This window comes from Misgurnus anguillicaudatus, chromosome 3, assembly GCF_027580225.2.
Source record: "Misgurnus anguillicaudatus chromosome 3, ASM2758022v2, whole genome shotgun sequence".
Lineage (NCBI taxonomy): Eukaryota > Metazoa > Chordata > Actinopteri > Cypriniformes > Cobitidae > Misgurnus > Misgurnus anguillicaudatus.
Window position 1 is genome coordinate 34,509,463 of NC_073339.2, and position 20,527 is coordinate 34,529,989.

General features: G+C 36.5%; 2 protein-coding genes across 3 annotated transcripts; both read right to left on the minus strand.

Annotated features, from left to right (window-relative positions):
* Positions 1 to 253: 253 nt before the first annotated feature.
* On the minus strand, positions 254 to 11,317 carry cyp4v2a (cytochrome P450, family 4, subfamily V, member 2a). Of its 2 annotated transcripts, none has more exons than XM_055205656.2 (11): positions 11,067 to 11,317; positions 7,271 to 7,383; positions 6,089 to 6,174; positions 3,958 to 4,148; positions 3,553 to 3,622; positions 2,393 to 2,519; positions 2,131 to 2,304; positions 1,925 to 2,027; positions 1,712 to 1,846; positions 635 to 814; positions 254 to 530 (listed from the first exon to the last, which is right to left on the minus strand). In XM_055205656.2, exons 1-11 carry the CDS (start codon positions 11,257 to 11,259, stop codon positions 355 to 357), a joined length of 1,548 nt encoding a protein of 515 aa, XP_055061631.2. In that variant the 5' UTR covers positions 11,260 to 11,317; the 3' UTR covers positions 254 to 354. The 2 variants fall into 2 exon arrangements, with proteins under 2 accessions (XP_055061631.2, XP_055061630.2); XM_055205655.2 differs by lacking the exon at positions 11,067 to 11,317 and adding an exon at positions 9,127 to 9,346 and having other exon boundaries at positions 255 to 530.
* A 1,347-nt stretch (positions 11,318 to 12,664) lies between these two features.
* Positions 12,665 to 20,308, minus strand: tlr3 (toll-like receptor 3). The gene is made up of 5 exons (XM_073865310.1): positions 19,950 to 20,308; positions 18,637 to 19,093; positions 15,882 to 16,076; positions 13,401 to 15,238; positions 12,665 to 13,018 (listed from the first exon to the last, which is right to left on the minus strand). Exons 2-5 carry the CDS (start codon positions 19,075 to 19,077, stop codon positions 12,787 to 12,789), a joined length of 2,706 nt encoding a protein of 901 aa, XP_073721411.1. The 5' UTR covers positions 19,078 to 19,093; positions 19,950 to 20,308; the 3' UTR covers positions 12,665 to 12,786.
* Between the last annotated feature and the right edge of the window lie 219 nt (positions 20,309 to 20,527).

Consider the following 20,527-nt stretch of genomic DNA (forward strand, 5'->3'; position numbering starts at 1 on the left):
GAAGCATTTATCTCTGTTTAAATATACATTCATAAACAGCTAAACTACAAAAAATGCTAAATGAAACAAATTTGACATTAGGGCTGAAAATTGAGAATGAATAAAGACACTACAATTTTCTTTATTTTAACACACATATGTTTAATAATTAGTAAAAATATTTCTATATGATTTTCTTTTAAAAATATGTATTACCTAAATGACAAGTAGAACAGCAAGGCTTTTCTAAAAGTATCTTTTTTGACTTAAGCATGAAAATAGCCTATGTGAGAATTTGCTAAAAAGCTTACTGCACTGCTAAACAGCAATGTGTGTGTATATTGTATAGCTGTGCGTCGTGTAGGCATTTATTGGTTAAAACTGGTTCAACTTTTTTCTGCGCTCCAGCGTGATCCAGATGCCTTGCTCTGGTCTCAGCACCAGTTCACCCAGTGGGCGAAGGTCCTCCCTCTTCTGACACGCCACGATGTTAAAGCTGCGCAGGATAGAAGCCAAAATAACCTTCTCCTCCATTATAGCGAACCTCTGGCCTGTATGCACAAACAAAAATCTGTGAATTCGACTGTAAAAGACAATAAAAAATGAATAAAGACGCATCACTTCTGTGTATGACATGGTCATATAAGTGTCTTACCGATGCAGTTGCGAAGGCCAGCGGAGAAAGGAATGTAGGCGTAAGGATGTCGACCAACGGAATTCTCTGGCATAAAACGCTCGGGACGAAATTCTTCAGGGTCGGGGAAAAACCGAGGGTCACGGTGGAGGGCGTAGGTCACGATTATAGCATTTGCTCCTTTGGGGACTCTATAGCCATCTGCACACAACGACAAATAAAATGTCACGTAAGATGGTCAATTTTACAGTCTCTGGTGCTTCTCACGAAATCCAGATTTAGAAGGTGTCCAGCATCAGAATTTTTAAAAAGCCCTTACATTTTTTCCACATATAGGATTAAGGTCTGAACTTACTATAACCATTATTTTTAGAGGATTTAAAAAATATTTCCTATAGAATTATTAAAAATTTTTAGATTATCATAATCAAAAATTATCATTACCGCAACATGATATTACATTAAATATATGCATTTACAAACTCATGTTTCGGTAATGAGAACTAAAAAGTTGTCTATAGGTACTATGATAAACAAAATTTCAACTTTTATCTGGAGAGAAAAAATAAGAACTGCTTAACTGGTAGCCATCTTGAGTGTCACAGTCAATTATGTCCCTTCCAACAATTTTTTTTCTTTGAGGGCTTAAACAATGACTGAAACTTGTTCCGGATGATGAGAAAATTGGTCTTGGACACATTTATATTCCTTATTATTGTCTCTACATTTACCAATGATCACCAAATACCACATGTTTCTTTACTGTAAATATTTATATTATAACATGCACTGAAGCTTTTTAGATTTTAGATTTTTTAATTATAAATTTTCCATGTCAAATAACCTAAATCCAGTCATGGATACGTTGCGGTAATGACAATTTTTCTCTTAAATGTTGAAAAAGCAAAAAAAATAATTTTTTAATGTTTTGAAACAGCAAAACTGTTTTGGATTGATAAAGTGGTGGAGACATAATCAGCTGTTATAAAAAGCAAATGCAAAGACTGTCAGAAAGACAAATGCATAAATAAAAGATGCTTAATAAATTGCTCCCCAACCCAATGCAGGCAAAGAATTGTGTGTAGATGTGGTACTTACTGATCTGTGTATCTTGACAGATGGCTCGAGCAAAAAATGGCACTGATGGAAAGAGCCGGAGAGCCTCCTTTATTACACACTCCAGGTAGCGCAGTTTCTTCAGATCCTCCGTGTTAACAGGCCTCTCAGACTCACCTGACACAAAAAGTGTTACACTGATGCCAAACCAGGAAAGCACAAAGCTACTGTAACTGCTGTATTGGTTAAACTTACCAAACACCTCAAAGAGTTCTTGCTGTGCCTTTTTCTGAACTTCGGGATGGGTGCCTAACAGGTGTACAGCCCAGTTCATGGCAGCTGCTGTAGTGTCATGACCCTCAAACATTTAGGCAAATAAGCTCATTGACAAATTCAAATCACAGAAATTTAGCATAATAAATTATGTGTGAGCCCGTCTTAAGTTTTCTTTGAGTTTTTACCTCAAACATGAATGTGTCCACCTCCTCCTGGATGTCTTTGTAAGTTAGATTTTTCCCATTCTCATCCGTTGCTTTCAACAGCATGTCCAAGAAAGCTCTCCTTTTCTTCATCCCTTGATCTGATTCGCTGTCAGACTCGATGTAGCTGAGATAATCTGACCTCTCATGAATTACCTGTGTGGCAGGAAACACACACATAGCCAATCGGTCCGCAGACATGAATGATTGTGAGACACTCAACAGACATTGCAGAGATACTCACACTCTCTGTGAAGGAGTGTAGGATCTTCAGACTTCGGTTGTGTTCTCTGCCTTCACCAAAGTATTTATAGACAATGTCAGGCCAGTACCAAGGCATCCTCTGGCGTCTGGTGATGATGTCACTCATTCTGCAACAATTAGCGCAAGAAAACTGAATGATGAAATATTAACTACAGAAAAAAAAGTAGAATAACTGAATGACCTACAACATTTGCCAAATGTGCAGTATGTCCACTGTGTGGTTTAGCATATCCCACAATGCAATGCACTTGAATTGGCTTTTTTATTACCAGTGTAACTAATGAACTACAATGGATCAGCTGCAGGAAAACATGCAATGTAACTACATTCTAAAAATAAATTGTGGTAAATAGCACTAAAAGTGGTTCACTGGCTCGTAATCATAGGGGAACCATTTTAGTGCTATACATCAGTGGTTCCCAATCTTTTTCACTTCAAGGCCCCCTAGGTGCCAACAACAATATATGAAGGCCCCCCACTCACTCAATTTTTTCCAAATAAAATTAACTAGCATCTTGATTTTTGTTTGTGTTAGCTTATTTTAATGCTTGTTTTGTCCAATTTTTAATACTTTTAAGTCATCTTGACGCCCCCTTGGAAATCTGCTGAGGCCCCCCTGTGGGCCCCGGCCCCCTGGTTGGAAAACACTTCTATACATCACCTATGTAGAATCTGTGTAGCACCTGTGTAGAACAATATTGTGCATATGCTTTAGCACCACTAATGGTTCTAGGTGCTATATAGGTGCTCTGTAGTGCTAAAATGGATTCCCTAGTTTGAGAGCTTTTATACTATTTAGCACCATTTTTTTGTTGTTTATGACCTTTACTCTATTAAAACAAACAAGACTCAGAAATACACATGAACTCATCCACCCAGACAAACAAACACGTAACGTGTAACTGGTAGTTTTAGTCTAGATTCCCTCTCTGGACATTTTCCATTTTTCTCCTTTTTCTGCCCCTAATCTATAATAATACCATAAACATATGGTATTAATATGTTTATATTGTATACCTTGAGTGCACTGTAAGTCATTTTGAATAATGTGTCTGCCTAAATGCATAAATGTAAATATTACGAATGATTATATAAATACGAAATATACGTAAATATAAATATATAAATAAAAGTAAATACCTGTAGACACACCGCACGTAATCAGAGTCATAGTTACTCTGTGCATAGATCTTCTTTCCCATGGCAGTCTCTGAAATATAAGAATTTTGCTAGCTCTCACTACAAACTAAAACCTCCAAAAGATCATAAAGTTTGACCATAAAATCTAATTGGCTGAAAAGCATAAAAAATGCTCAAATGTTTAGATACTTCCTTTTTCAGTCATTACTGAATGTGCACTGTAAACCATACCATTTAATGCATTTGCAGTTATTAAGTATTTACAAAGAGAGATTTTCACAGAGATATATTTTTGATCTGTTTTCTTATTTTGTGACAATTATAAATATTATACTTTAAGTAATTATATAAGAAATATTATATAAATATAATAATAACATCTTAGATGCACATATAATAACATACCACAGATGATGTCGAGAGCACAAAGAGTGATGTGGTTAAAGCAGTTGAATGGGCCTTTTCCAGCATGCTTCTCTAGTTTCTCAATGAGCACTTCTGCCTGTTCGTTCATTACCTCCAGGAACTCAGTCAGTATAGAGAAATGAAATGTTGGCGTCAACATCTTACGTCTGCGTCTCCACTTATCTCCTGTACTAAAACAGAGAAAGACAGATGGAAAACAATTTAAGTGTCACATGTAAAGTGTCCATCATATGACCAGTGACATCTGGATCATCCATATAACAAGTTGTAGTATGTAAGTTTCAGTGAAGACAGTTGTCTCAAAGGTTTTTCTTAGATGGGACAAAATTAGACTTTTTCTGTGTTTAAGTGCTATACTTGGTCCCTAGTGCTTCTATAAACCTAGAAAATGTAAAAAAGATTAACCCAGTAACTTAGTTTTGGTAAACCATTCTCTGCAGGCATGTGGAAAAATAGGTTATTGAAATTTGGCTCCCCTTGTGATGTCAGAAGGGGATAACACCGCCCCTTAATCTGCACTATCCAAACACTGCACAGCCATTTAGTACAGATATCAGCTCATTTGCATTTTAGAGGACACACACACAAAAACGACACATTTTTGCTCACACCTACAAAGTGGCAATTTTAACATGCTATAATAAACAACCCATTCTCACCAAATGCGTACAAATGACACGCAGTGTGATTATTGTGCAATAGATACGCCAAATTTTGCTTTTGCGTGCATATGATACGCCAGTCCCTCCCGTTCACTTATATGGCGCGTCGTGTCGTGTCGTTTTATTTATTGTTTTCTCATTTTTTTTCTGTTTTTTAAACCATTTTTGCTTGGGTTTAGGGTTAGATTTGGGTTTTGCTTTAGGATGTAATTCAATATATAGGTTTCTCCCACTGATCTATATAAATTACTGGATTGAGCATGACATCACAACTGTGAAGCCACCGCGCCGCCATGTTGGTATACCCAAACATTCTATTAAATCAATGGACGCGATCAGATTTTAATGATAAAACATCACTTTTAGTCTTAGTTTTTATATCTGATGTTACCCTACACATTATTACAACACAAACGTCCTAAGCATGTACATAGTTATTTACTGAAAGTTGTACATTTTAGTTTTTAATCAGTTATTATACATTCATCTTCATTGCAGTATCAGATCAGCAGACAGACCGCAGCATGTTTAGTATTAATGACAAACGTGCTCATTCTGAAATGTAAATAAATAATCATACTTTGTACCGTATGTGCATGGAATAATTTGCTGGTTTTATGTTATCTAAACTTACAAATTCCCTAAACTTATTTAGAGAAATAACGCTGACCGTGAAGCTGAATGTCAAAAAAAAACTTTATTTATACCCGTGTCATTAACAGAATGCAGCAGACACACTCACCTTAACGGTTTTTTATAAATCAATTTTAAAACATAAACATTGCAAATAACACCAGAATTAACAGTTAATTTACGTTCACATATCCTAAAAAATAATCTTGCGTGACTGATACGCTGTAAAGCGGGTGAATTTAAAACATGATTTTGAATGGAAGTCAATGACACCCTCTGCCGGTTGGGTATACCAAGATGGCGGCTCGAACTCTGTGCTAGCTTCACCTCACGCTGTTACGTTATGCGTTCTATGTGTAATCCAGTCATTTAGATCAGTGGTTTCTCAATGTTTTGTCTATTGTTAAATCATGGTCACTTGGAGTTGGGGTTAGAATCGGTGTTTGGGATAGGATGTCATTTTATGTTACAAAAAGGTTTTCTGAAACACTAAAAAAGATACATAAGAGATTAACTGTACTCTCAGAAAAAGGTACAAAAGCTGTCACTGGAACAGTATACCTTTAAAAAAAGTAAGCATGTAGCCTACCATTTAGGTGTAGTACTGTACTTTTGATGTACTAATATAAGATGTACTTTTTGAAAGGGGGCCGCCTCATTGACAGCTTTCGTACCTTTTTTTCTAAGAATGAAGGTATAGCATGAGAATATTTAGACACAAGTCTAAAATCTCACTGAAATATATATCATTTGTTAGTTTTCTCCCCCAAACTCTTTTGTAAGACTTTAATAAAGTAAGCTGGTAAACTTTTTACCTTGTAAGTAGTCCTGTTCCCAGCCAGGGGTGCAGAAAATTGTATACATAGGCCTTATCCATGTGAATAGGATTATTCAGCACTGTCTATGATAGAGTGAGAGGCAGTTTGGCATTAGGATTTGTCAAGAACAATGCATCAACTTGTCTATGTAGGTAACACCACTGGTGCAGTATTGATAAGACAGAAAAATTTGGTAAATGTCAAATCAACTAACAGAGTTTAAACCACTGGACCACTAATACAGGTATTTGCTCTGAGTCTGCTTAACCATTTGATCCTGTTGTTCATACAGTAACATGTAACATCTTTTTCGACTTTGACTCTTGCAGTACCGTGCACTTAAACACATTGGAAAACTGTATTGAATCTCTGAAATAAACATAGTTTTTGTCAAATCTTTATTTATTATTTATTTGTAAATAAATACATACATACATATTTCAGTTTTGTTATATTACAGTTTATAAAACGGTTAGTTCCAATCCTTGATTCTGATTGGTCAATAGGTGTGCTTTATTCACAATAAAACACTGCTATGACCGCTTTACCCAACAGTTCTATTTAATATCACTGCGCCCTTAGCAACACCCTTAGCAACACATAAACATATAATGAGACAAAGTCTGAGAACAGTTTGTTGTTTTTATTTGAGCTTTCATGTTGTTGTTTGCAGTCAGGGACTATTTTTTCTAGTGGAAGGAATGCTTTTATTGATTTAACTTCATGAAAGTTGCACTAATATTTTTTTTACTTTAATATTGTGTGGTAACCGTTTTATAAAAGCAATAAGGTACTCGAGCCAAGTGCTGTATCGTGAATAAGTAACGGCTGAAGGGGTTGCAGGCACTCCGCTTCGCGTCGTGCCTAACAACGCCCTTCAGCCGTTACTTATTCACGATACAGCACAGCCTCTCGTACCTTATTGCTTACATATGCACTGTGTATGTGTTGGGGCTGTATTTGTGCCATTATGTGACAAATAAAACATAGACCTTGTTCTTTGTCTGACATTAAACTGTCTGTGTGGGGGTCAGACATGTTTGTTCACCAAAGTTATCTTCTTCTTCAAAGCTCATGTTGTAAAACATACTGGCACTAGGCCAAGAAATATGTTTAAAGTAATGTTTGTGTGTGTGTTTCTGGGTGTGTGCGTACAAGTGCATTTGTCTCAGACATTACCTCAATAGTTTCGGCATGGTATAGGATGAGGAACGGCACAGGTCCGATCCATACTTTAAGCAGAGGAGAATTCCGAAATTCATTTGTGTAGCCAACCAACTGACAAAAGAAATCTGAAAGAAAGTTTTCAATCATTAAGTAATGATAAAAGATGATAATAATAATATTGCAAAAGCCGCTTAACGCCACCACTGTCAAAAATGAGATGATGTCAAGCGAATGCTCTTGGCCCGTATTATACATTCATCAAATACTTTCACTTAAAATCTCTTTAATCCCGGTCTCAAGTAGGGTGACCAGACGTCCCGAAAAATTCGGGACAGTCCCGAAATCTAAGCTGCTGTCCCGAATCCCGAATCCTGCTCTAATTGTCCTGAAAATCATACTGAAGCTAAATCTTAATCCGAATCCCGCTTTAATATCCCCGAAAATTATACTAAAGCAAAATCTTGAGTAGTAGTTGTCTGATAAAACATGAGCGAGGAGGTTAAGGCATCCTGCAGCCAGCCCCCGCCGGCTGCCCATTGGCTGCAGCCAGCCCCCGCCGGCTGCCCATTGGCTGCAGCCAGCCGCCGCCGGCTGCTCATTGGCTGTAGCATCTTGTTTTTATACTGTAGGCTCTCATTGTGCTGCAGCAGTTAAAACCTCCGCGAAATATGGTGACGTTGTATTGTTTCTATTAATGTATCTTATTCATCTATATGCACAAAGACAATAGGACCTTTTTGTTTTATAGAGTTGATTAAGAGAGCGAAAGTTGCAGCAACCGCGAGGACAGTTGAAAGTGCAGGCAGTGACAGTCAGTCGCGTGAAGGAGTCAGATTGGTCGAGGGCAGGCAAGGCACTTTGTTAAAAAAATACTTCTATACGTATTATATAAATTTATACGCATATGTACTTATATTAATAAAAATATGATTAGTTCAGTAAATATTATTGTATAAAGTATAAAATACTATACGTATTATATCAATTTATGTATATGCATATGTACTTATATTAATATGATTGATTCTGTTTGAAATTCATTGTCTTTTATTATTAAATAAAATTAATAAATAAAACTTATTGAATTAACCCCCCCCCCCAGTTACGTTTGACCCGCCCCCCCGTCCCGAATTTCAGCCAATCTCATCTGGTCACCCTAGTCTCAAGACATTGGAAATACCGGTTTGTGGGCAGAATCTGTTAAACGATGATTTTTCAGCAAGGTCATCAAAATGCACAGGAGACTAATGTGAAACGACCATGGATCACATTCAAACTCCCTTATTGTAAGTAATTACAGCGCCTCCTAAAGTGTACTTCAGTGTCTTTTTGAATTCTGACTTCAGACATTTGCAATGTTTCTAGTTGCATCTTCGGTGATTCTGCAACAGTTATCTATGTCTTGTCCAAATGAGTGGCTTTTTAAAAAAAGCTTGCATGCATAAGAGCGAAATTTGTTAAATACCAATTAAATGAATAAAGTGAAATTTATGAAAATAAAGCATTTCTTTACTAAATAATAACCTTTTTATTTCCATTAAAGTAAAAATACTGAACCTAAACAACTCTTCAATAATGTAAATGTAACAGGCTTTCAGTTATGCAGATTAATGAATTTCACTAAGGGCGATCAATGCTTTCATTTCACTACTGTATATATCAGTGCATTTAAGTAAGTTTAAATAAATTAAATTAAATACAAAAAAAGTTAAAATTAATTTTTTTGCAGTTCAAAAACCTAAAACATAACCCAGACCATGTCATTTATTTGATTGTTCATATTCAGTTTATAACCAATAGTTTATAAAAGACATCTGCCTAAATATACTGTGAAAAGTGGAATTAATGGACAGAAAAAACCTTCTCACCTCCAGCATTTGATTTAAACTGCAGCGCATTCCCAATAAATGGATAAGTGTATCCAATGCCTGGCACAGGCTTCAGCTCTTTCCAATTGTGCAGGTAGTTTTTCAGCAGCTGGTAGGTGACATATGTCAGCAGAACAACGCAAACAGCCGCTGCTAGAAACCCAAAAGTATACCCTCCTACAAACACAACCATCTTTTTCACGGGTACACACAGTGTCACAGAGTCTCCAGTTCTTTATATAATCCCTCTACTCCTGGACTTTGAACAGTCACGACCCCGGTTACACTCTGTGAGCTCTGATAGTCACAGACCCAATGACATTCTTCTCTCAAACAAGGACATTTAGTTTAGTGTTTTATGTGTTTTGTTTGGAGAAACTTTAATGAACAAAGCAAGCTTATGAATTTCAAGCTTACAGTAATTTTCAGCACCCCTATTTCCAGCAGTGTGGTTTTTATAGGCTACACATTGGTGAAATAAATGCTGCTGTGATGGTCTTAGTTGTGCATTGTGTTTATGGTGTGGGCTCATCAGCTTGTTTGTATTTGTAGATTAGTGATGTTTAAAATTTTACCTAAGCTTCTAATATCACTGTGTTAGTGCATTACGGCGCATTTGGCGTTTTTGTTATACTGGTTCCTTATTGGGATTCAGTAAGACTTAACATAAAAACAAACTCTTAGATTCTGCTAATTGTTAATTTACTATTTTTGTAAATATTGATATATATATATATATATATATATATATATATATATATATATATATATATATATAAAATAAATGCAAATATACTTTTTTTATATTTTCTTTAATTATGTTTGTCTATAGGGGCACAGATAATAAAAGTTTATTATTAAATAGCATTTTAGATTGTCCCCTCCCTGATTGCAAAACAATGATTGGTTGCAGCTGTAATGTGACAAATGTGGAAGTTAACTGATTGGCTTGATTAAAACATGGGTGGAGTCCAACTACTGTAGGCTAATTGTGGGCATGTGTGCAAGTTGCAGCTTTTCGAAATAAAGTGCAGGGAATGTAGAAGACTACTTACGAACCAGATTTGTATAAAACTTTTAAGGTTTTTATTTATTTATTTTGCAAATTTCCTATTTGTAAATATGCCTGTATACTTATATTTTTTGTAAGTGTGTGTGTGGGGGGGATGTGCGTGCGTATGTGAATTCCTTAAATTTTGTAAAACTCTAGGCTATGATGTTAACATGTTTGTGTATTTGTGAATCAACAACTTGTAAAGTGGTTGGAAATGAACGTCCATTAGTTTATGTGTCTCTTATTAACCCAAATAAGTCCCTTGGGGTCAATCTTACCCCCAAGCCACTTTTATTTATTTAAAAAACATGGTTCCCTTTATCTCAGTGGAATTTTGTGACTTTTCCAGATTATTGAGGAATTGAGTGGTAAACAGGTACAAAAGTACTTCATATCTCCGAAAACACAGCATTAATGTATAGATGGGAAGAAAACAAAAAAAAGATATATTATTTGTATCATTAAAAATGTATATATTTTTTGTAATCACCCTTTTCATTTCTGTGGTCATTTTTACCCCCAGAGAACTGTAATGTATACAGGAAAATAGGGGTTTATGAGGGTTAAAGAAGGACAAAAGAAGGCTTAAGTTGCCAAGAGACGGTGCTCAGACTTTCAGTTATTCGGTAGCCTACGGGAAAGCAAAGAATTGTGCGCATGACAAATATACAAGTTAACCATCAAAGGGCGGACATTCAACAAAAACACTGAATACATTTAAGTGAGGATAACAATTTCCAAAATCGCATCTAGTCGTCAAAAACATGAGCAAAGATACAATAATAGCTATCATTAAATACTATTTTTATTAATTTACCATTTACATTTTTTTTACGTTCATTTAATCTAAACCAAACTAAACAAAACTACTGAAATAATCAGCTACCTCTTCCATTGGACTTGAAGTTGAGAGCGTTGCCTAGTAACGGGTAAGTTGGGTGAATCCCAGGAATAGGTTTCATGTCTCTCCATTTACGCATGTAATCTTTCAGCAGATGAATTGTGATGAAAGTCAGCAGTGTTAGAAGTGAGAGAAAAACTATCAATCCGTTTAAAAGTTCGCCAACTTCCACAAGCATTTTGTTTACTGTACGATTAATTCTCAGAGAAGCGTTCCTCCTTTTAACGACTTGATGTCGTTACAAGACCTGGGATGTGCTTAAACTTCCAATGCATAACCCCCACCCACCCACCCACCCACTCAATACAGTTTTCTTTTTTAAAAGGTTTTATGAAGTAGGATAAATGATACAGCAACTTGGATACACCAACATGACAAATATTATGTTTATTCAGTATTAACTATAGAACACACAGCGAAAATTAGAGAGTTAAAATTTCAGCGTTAAACATTTCTTAGTTGAATTCAACATCTAGAGAGTAAATTGAACATATTTAGAGTAAATTGTTGTTCAGAGCTGGAGTTCATTATGCCAGTGTTAACTTTTATGAACTTTTATAAACTTGTTTTCTGTGACTGCATATTATGCTTATTTCTAATGTTTGGAGTCCTTATCTAAACCCCACAGCAAAATCCCCAGAGTTAAATGGTTCATATTTTTTTTAAAGATGTAAAATCATTCTTTAAGATGTAAAATAAATCTCTAAGCTTTAGCTCAAAATACCCCACAAATAATTTATGATGTTAAAATTGCCACTTTGTAGGTGCAAGCAAAAATGTGCAATTTCTGCACTGAATCCCTCTTTAGTATTTAACTGTAGTCAATTGGTAACCTGCAGCAACTCGTAGTAGGCTATACTTAATATTTATATACATTATTTATGCAAATATATGTAAATTAAAAACACTACAGTTTCTAGAAAATGTACTAAAGTTTATTAAAGTAAATACTAAAGTACTCTATTTCATGTCTGCATTGTCACTTTAATATATATAAAATATATAGTGTGGTACAAAAGTAAGATTATTGATTTCTTATAAAAATGACCACTAGGTGAGCACATTGTACTAAACATTAACACTGAGTACCAAGTGCAAAATCTCAAGTATGTATTACATAATACTTCCCATTCAAAAACTTAATTAAATCCTATATCTACAATAATAATTCGGCTTGTGTAACTGAAAGTGAAATACTATTTGGAAACAAAGTAATAAAAAATTATTTTGATTCATGTATCTTTTAATACATTACAAAGTTGTAGATTGTTTAGACTTGACAGTATGGCCAAAAATCCTTGTTTGTACAAAATACTTTGTGTATAACATACAAAGAATACTTTGGGGCAGTACTGTCCAGAACTAGAAGAGGGCTTATCCTAAAGGCCTTATCTAAACCCTGTCTGGCCCCTGAGACAACATTATATTTTCACAGGCACAGGTAAGGTAATAGTATTATACTGCAATGGTATAGTAATAAATAAGGTAACAAAATTTTATAGTAAACAAAAACCAATCAAACACAATATTTGTAAACATAAAGCAGATGAACTTATATCCATATCAGTGCAATCAACTTCTAGTTATGCCTTTGAGGTTTTGATTTTGATAATATCTGTATATTATTTGAATATGAAAAAAGTTTGAAATATCAGCCCATGTCAAAGTATGTACAGGTATCTTTAGCTTATGACCAGAATGACGTCTAGTTGACCTTGTTGGTAGAAGCTAATGCTAAGCGAAGTTTTTGATGGAAAGCTGGGATGCGTTCTTGGTGTAAAGGCCAGTCGAGGATACAGCGAGGTTTTAACATGCCACGGCGTAGATGTAAAGAACGGTTCAGGCTGTAATCCTCTACATCTTGCAGAAAAATCAGAATCAGCGAGTCACGATTGTTCTCCATTACCTGGTGAAGAGCATGATGGGCTTTGAATTGCCTGCAGAAGAAGTAAGAGAATATGGAATTTTATACTTTAACCAGAAAAGCGAGTTTTCATATTTATTTTCTTAAAAAACTCATGAAGTAATACAAAAGTCCTGGCTAAAGTACATATCAGTTAGTTGCCAACAGGGAAGCATGTGTTTGCGAACCTATGAGGTGTTTTATCTGAATTTAGAATCTGAATAAAGAACTGAAACTGGACTCACGGTGACCATGTTGCAACTAACCAGCGACATTTGCATTTGCAAAGTGCTATTTTTGTATACACTTCTTTAAAGTGTATACATTTGTATATTTTCTTGGCACAATATTCTACCAGTTCAACTCCTGAAACTACATTTAAGTATTTAGTGAATTATAAAAAAAAAGTAACTTACTGTCTGCACCAAGGATCCCTTAGAAGCATTTCTGTAATAACAAAAATGATCTTTTTGGCCCGTCCCATATTTTCAACAATAGTGTCAAGATGAGAAAATCCAGGTGTTGCATCTCGGTCTTCAAGAAAAAAATTAAAATGTTCATCCTCTAGGGGGAGCAAACTTCGTTCCACCCACGGCTTGTCGTCGGCAGCATGTATGATATAAGCATCGTACAGGTATCTAGCTTCAGTAACACTTTTATCTTTAAGTACACGGTTTACCATTATGCTCCAGAAGAACTGAATTCTCCATCCCTGGAAGTGTAGCAGGAAAGCCGTAAATAACAGCGTCAACACTGCGGTACTACTGAAAATATACAGCGCCTTAAAAGGCGTCATATCCTTGCAAGAGAGTGGGTCAAACTCCATGACAGAGCGGTTGAAATACCCATTCGGTGTGTTGCAGAGGTAACTTCTTGGGAATCCGGGAACGCTAGCGTTGGTGGAGTTGAGCCACTCGGAGAACCACAGGATACTCTCACAGGTGCAGTCAAAGGGGTTGCGGTCCATCTGAAGTTCCGTCAGGTTGGACAGCGGCACGCCAAATGTGACGCGTTGGACGGACGTTATGAGGTTCTTTTGAAGATGCAAATAGCGTAAAGACGTCAGGTCATCGAATACAGAGGCACGCAGCTGATTCAAAAGATTACCACGGAGACTAAGCTCACGCAGCTCGGACAAACCACGCAAAGCCTCAAGTGGAAGCTCATCCAGGCCGTTGTAGTCCAGATCTAGATAAGACAGTTTGGTAACGTCCTTGAGAAACAAAACTGCACCACCAGGGTTGGCGGTCTTCCACAACCTTGCCAAGTTGTTATGCTGCATCTTCAGCACTTTCAGATGATACAATCCTTGCAGTAAGCCAGCATTGATGTTCGCAATATTGTTATTACTGAGATCTAGAAAGGTGAGGTTGACCAGGGGCCTGAATGGAGAGGCTTCTAAATCTAAAGTCCCTCTAAGTGCTCGACCTAGCATTAGAGTCCTCAATTTAGGGACATGGATGAATGATGTATTGGTAAGACAAATACTTTGATGGTTTAAAGAAAAGTCAATCTCTATTACATTAGACAGTCCCTCAAGCTCATTCCCTTTCAATTGCTGAAAAATATAATTGTGGCCAAGCAGGAGTTTTGTGAGGTTGCCCAAGTTTCCAAAAGCTCTAGGACCCAGCCTTGAAATATCCATGCTTGTAAGATTCAGTGTCTGAAGTGGAGACTCTTTCAGGGAAGCAAAAGTTTTATTTGTGATTATTTTTAACCCTGTGCTGCTCCCACTCAGGTCCAGCGTCTTCAGGTTAGCAAGTCCAGAAAACATATTATCCGTTATCTCTCGGAAGGCAGTATTTGACATCCACAGATGCTCCAGCTGGACTAGATGTTGGAAGGAGAAGTCATCGATTAGTGGATAGGGCGACGTACGTCCCTTAACCAGTGCTTTCTGAAGGTTAAGTTGCCTCAGGTTTCCAAGGCCACTAAAGGTGTCCTTAGTTAGGTGTTTAAGGGAGTTGTGCTCCAGGGATAAAAACTTCAGTCTGGGAAACCACTGAAAGGTGCCGTCGGCAATCTTTGTCATTGCGTTATTGGAAAGATCGAGCACAGTGATGTTAGTCTTGTCTAGGCCTCGGAAGGTGGTGTTCGTGAGTGTTAACTGAAGAGTGTTTTGAAGGGAAAGGTTTTGCAAGGCTGTGCCAGCAAGTTCTTGACAAAAACTGGGAGTAAACTGGGGGCTGAGCTTGCTGCCATCCAGGACCAAGTCAGATAGTCCAGCAATAGCCTGGAAACAGCCATTCTCGACCTGATATTATAAAAAAATTAGATTGTAAATGACAGAGCTAAGTTCAAGAAAATAACATTTATACAGTAGCATGTTGTTTTCTTAATAAGTTTTAACTAGTTCAGCATGTTTTTTTTGAAGTTGTTAAAAGCATTTTAGGTGTCTGTTAGAAGAGTCATGCAAACACACATATTGTACACTTAGTACATGACCACTATGCATTTGACAGACACATTTATCCAAAGCGACTTACAGTATAATGTATATATTGTATCAATATGTGTGTTCTTGGAGTTCAAACCCATGAACTTTTGCGCCGCTAACACACGCTCTACCACTGAGCTATAGGAGCACTTGCTATACTGGCTAATAATTTGGTATTTATACATCAGCATCAAGATGGTTCTGCTAAATCAGGTTTTTCATGTTGACATTAAAACGTCACCGATCATAAAACCTACTGCATCATCATCAAAACACGGTTCAGGGTTCAGCTTTGTAAGCACACAAGTCTATACTGTCCTGAACAAGGTCCAGGAAAGATAAGTGTAGCATTGAGTAAACACATAATAGGGCAAACTCACGTAGGAGTTATTTTAGTTTGCTGATATTCAATCATTTAACTTTAAGTAACCTGACACGTGACATATTTTGATCCTCTTACCTTTTTAAGAGGCAGGGATGAAAGTATCAGAACCCGAAATTCCGATGAATTACTGAGGAATAAGAAGTCGTCCTTTTGCAGTACAGATATCTCATTTCCTGTAAGAACAAGAGTTACCAGGTGCGGCAGCTGAGGTTGTGTTCCCAGTTTAGCAGATTTCAGTTTGTTTCGAGACACGTCCAACCATGACAAATCCTAAACAGAGAGGACATGTTAATACTCATCTCTTTTGACTCAATAATTGGCTTTTGCTGGATTATAAGACAGGACTGACTCATTGTTTTATTGGCACAGTTTACAACCCAGTTATAGCGTGCAACATACAGTACTGTGCAGAAGTCATACTATGGGTTCACACCAGCCGCATTTGAGGCGTCAAATTTGTGTCTACAGCATCTAGTTTGCAGCTTGAACATTTTGAGTTTACTCCCTTAGTTCACGCATGAAAGACGCGCGTGAAATTCTACTTTATCGAGACATTCAAGTGGAAATTGGTGTCATGGGAGGGGCTTCTGAGACTCCGCTCACTTCCTGTTATCATGTCACTACTAGAGCAAGCTCCTGATTGGTTTTACGCTGATTTGGTGTTTTTACGCCAAAGTTTAAATTTTTTCAACAATATGTTTCCCGCGCCAACACTCAAGTCACGCCAATCGCGCTACACACATCATTCGCACCACGAGACCTCCAGACGCGCGTCAACGCGTCTTTATATTGGCATAGGCCATCATGCCACCATTAGATTTGTTGCTTTTGCAATGGTACAGTGACCATATATAATTATCAGTCTCTTTATTAGAATACAACTTGAAAATACTGGATATTAATAAATGCAGTATTAAAAAACAGAATAAAATTATAAGCAAAAGAATCAAGTTTTTAGTGTAACCTCCCAATGAGCCATAGCAGGAACCTGTAGGCCCCGCCATTGAAAAGTTAACTCGTCAATTATGAGAAAACGCTTCCGTGCCAATGACGAGAATTTCCAGCTTTCCACAATACCGCTTCTATACCGTTTCTATTCAACATATAAAACTCGGAAGAATCATCTTAGAGCAAACAGTTGTATGTCCGTGTAAGTTTTGAGGATCGCTCTGCATCTGATCTATATAAAAAGTCCTTCACAAAAATTGAATTATATCAGCCTTTTGCTCAAAATTTGATGGTGATACAAAGAGAACTAATGAAGGTAGGATTAAACTTTTTTTTTGTTTGTTTGTTTAAAAGCAGAGGGTCTGTTCTTTCATTTGATATATTGTATGTTTATATATTTTACGAAGAACAGTTTCTGAAAGGCATTAAACTTTTGTGAAAATCATGAAAAATGCTGGCGCTGGCTGGCAACTTTTTTCAAAACGCTGGCGGGGAAAGAGTTAAAGGGATATATAGGAAATTCTATTATTATTTCCTTACCCTCAAGTTGTTTTAAAATTCTTTGTTCAGCTGAACACAAAAGACGACATTTGGAAAAATGTTTGCAACCAAACAGATTAGGGGCACCATTCACTTCCATAGTAGTGGATTTTCTTTCTTACTATGAAGGTAAGTGGTGCCCCAGGTCTGCTTGGTTATACAACTGCAAAAACAATTGTTTTAGAACTGTTCTGAAAATTGTGTTTTATTACATTTTGTGTACATAAGATTTTCCTCTATTTTCTGTTTGTGTCTTAATAAAAAGACGGAAAAATAAATATGGATGGTCATTGAAACTTAGCTAAAAAAACAAAGTTGGTGGTGGCCAACTACTTTTGCACAATACTGTACCTGTTTGTTTAAATCTGTTAATCTAAAAATAAAAAATAGATAATTTATACATTTAAAGGAAAACACCACCGTTTTTTAATATTTTACTATGTTCTTACCTCAACTTAGACTAATTAATACATACCTATCTTTTTTCAATGCGTGCACTTCATCTTTGTACAGCGCGTCGTGAATGTGTTAGCATTAAGCTTAGCCCCATGCATTTCTTAGGATCCAAACAGGGATGAATTTAGAAGCCACCAAACACTTCCATATTTTCCCTATTTAAAGACTGTTACATGAGTAGTTACACGATTAAGTATGGTGGCACAAAATAAAACGTCGCGATTTTTAAATGAGAACTATGTTGTATGGCGGAAGAGCACCTAGTTTGCAGCACCCCGACCTCTGCACGCAGCAACATCATCACACCCGACTTCGGAAGTTCAAGCGAGAGGTGGAGTTCTCAGGAGGGATGATGCTACTGCGCACCGAAGTCGAAGTGCTGCAAACTAAGTCTCTTCGGACATACAGTATAGTTCTCATATTTTATTTTGTGCCACCATACTTACTCGTGTAACTACTCATGTAACAGTCTTTAAATCGTGAAAACATGGAAGTGTTTGGTGGCTTCTAAATTCATCCCTGATTGGATCCTAAGGAATGAATGGGGCTAGGCTAAATGCTAACATATTCACGACGCGCTGTACAAAGATCAAGTGCACGCATTGACAAAAGATAGGGATGTATTAATTAATCTAAGTTGAGTTAAGAACATAGTAAAATATTTAAAAACGCTGGTGTTTTTCTTTAAGCCACTAAGCTTGGACATGTTATTCCCAATAATACATTAAAATTCTGCATGTGGTTTCACACAAGCATAACACATGTCTGCACTAAGCAAATATTAGCGCTAGTCTAGATAGCACAACACAGCACATGCAAACTAAAACGTATAACAATAATGACACCTGAAACGTTTAATTATTGAAGAATGTGTGTCCACATGTACCTTCAAAACTGAGAAGGGCTCTCCCTTTAGCTTCAATCTGTTGTCAGAGAGGTCGAGCTGGATCAAATGAGAACAGCTTTTCAGGTTTTTCTCGCTCAATAAATAAACTTCATTGTGTTGGACGTGAAGGCTTTGCAGGCGTGGCAGAGAAGAACAAAGATCATCTGCTATGGCAGTTAGAGAGTTGTAGCTGGCATCTATGTGCACCAGCTCAGTGTACAAACGCAGGGAAGACAGAGTTTTTAGTTTATTGTGGGACACATCCAATGCGCTGATATTTCTGGGCAGGTTTGTTGGAACCGCATCCAGATTCATATGACTACAGTCTGCTTTGCTGTTTTCAACCGTACATGTTGACTTGTGTGGCGATGCTTTGGCTGCACAGTAGTCATGAAAGCAAGTGCAGAAAAGCATCACCGATATGAGCTTCATCCGTTCCATGTATTTTTCTTTGTTACTGTAATAGACACAAGAACATTGTTAACATTACTTAATTTGACACTTGTGTATTTGGTAGACAGTTTATACAGAACATTAAAGACGGGGAGACTAAACATTTTTATTAGTTTGTGTGTTCTACCAGTTGAGAAACAGGGATACATTTAATACATGGAATGTAAACTAAGCAGTATAGTAAAGCAGTAAAACAAGGAAATCCAGGACAAGTTGTCACAGAATAAGTTTACAGTTCGTTTCAAGTTTAAGATTACAACCAGGATTAGCTGCTTTTAGACCATTGTTTTTCACTTAAATATTTTCCATCTGATTTTAGTGTTTAGTTATGGTTAGGGTCGGGTAGGGTTTATGTTTTGTTTACAAAAATGTTGCCCTTAATTGGGTCAACACGATGTGTTGCCCTGAGGGAATCTCTCACTTTGCAAAATCAAGTAGAGCGGGTATAACTGTAAATTTAATAAAATGGTAATATTATTATTTGGGTTAATTAAAAAAAATGCTATAAACATTTATGTTTTAAAATAAATAGGTATCAACAGGTTACCTTTGTGACAACTTGCAGTGTGACAAAATGCCAAAATGTTTTATCTGGGCAATAACTATGGAAATGTAGCCTTTATGCAGCCAGAAATATAAGGTGGTCTATGTGCATAAACAGAAACTTGCTTTCAAAAATAAACCTACACTACAAACATATCATCAAAGATAACATTTTAGGATACTTTCTAACACGAAAATATAATAAATGTTTGCAATAGAGTAACGCTAAACCTATTAATCTATGACAAAAGCATGCACGGCAGTTAAAGTTAAAGAGTAGCATTTGTGATCATTACCATGCGGACGACGTCACTTACTTGAAATGTGGAGATGTAGTCTAATGTCCTACGTTTATATCACAAATGTCATTTCTGCATAGCGGTTCATTAGTGAAGCAACTCAAGTCTCTTATATGACGATATAAAGTTTGCATGGTGGAATTCAAACGTGCGAACGGAACAATTCCTCTTTCTTAAAAATGAAACAAACGAGAGGCGGATCCTTCTCACGCAGACGTGTCTTATATCAAATAATCTAGCTACATTCAGACAGAGTGGTCAAGGTCAAATACTAGACTAAATATTTTATTACATTGGCTATCTCCAATTATTTGCCTGCATGCACATTTGAGAGTTTACATAGCGTTAATGACAACTTCAACTGAATGTGGTAATAATTTCTTTAGCGCAAATAATGAGATAAAAAAACATAATAAGACTTCCTCATATGCTCATATGAAAGCGCCAAAAAATCATATCACTTCCGCTATTTTAATATTAATTTGTCCTCAACATTTTGATTGATATAAAAAGAGGAAATAAGTAAAATGCGAGGGGCTCCCCCTCTTTTTTCCCTAAATGTACGCAATTATTACTCCTTGCTGCAGATGTGTTAT

Excerpts from the sequence above, each read along its gene's own strand:
- cyp4v2a (XM_055205656.2), bottom strand. The coding sequence starts at position 11,259 with ATGCTTGTGGAAGTTGGCGAACTTTTAAACGGATTGATAGTTTTTCTC. Across the intron at positions 2,520-3,552 it reads TACGTGCGGTGTGTCTACAG|AATGAGTGACATCATCACCA; the intron begins GTATTTACTTTT and ends TAATTGTTGCAG. Across the intron at positions 1,847-1,924 it reads AGAACTCTTTGAGGTGTTTG|GTGAGTCTGAGAGGCCTGTT; the intron begins GTAAGTTTAACC and ends TTTTTGTGTCAG.
- tlr3 (XM_073865310.1), bottom strand. The coding sequence starts at position 19,077 with ATGGAACGGATGAAGCTCATATCGGTGATGCTTTTCTGCACTTGCTTT. Across the intron at positions 16,077-18,636 it reads AGCCCTTCTCAGTTTTGAAG|GATTTGTCATGGTTGGACGT; the intron begins GTACATGTGGAC and ends CTCTCTGTTTAG. Across the intron at positions 15,239-15,881 it reads CATCCCTGCCTCTTAAAAAG|GTCGAGAATGGCTGTTTCCA; the intron begins GTAAGAGGATCA and ends TTATAATATCAG.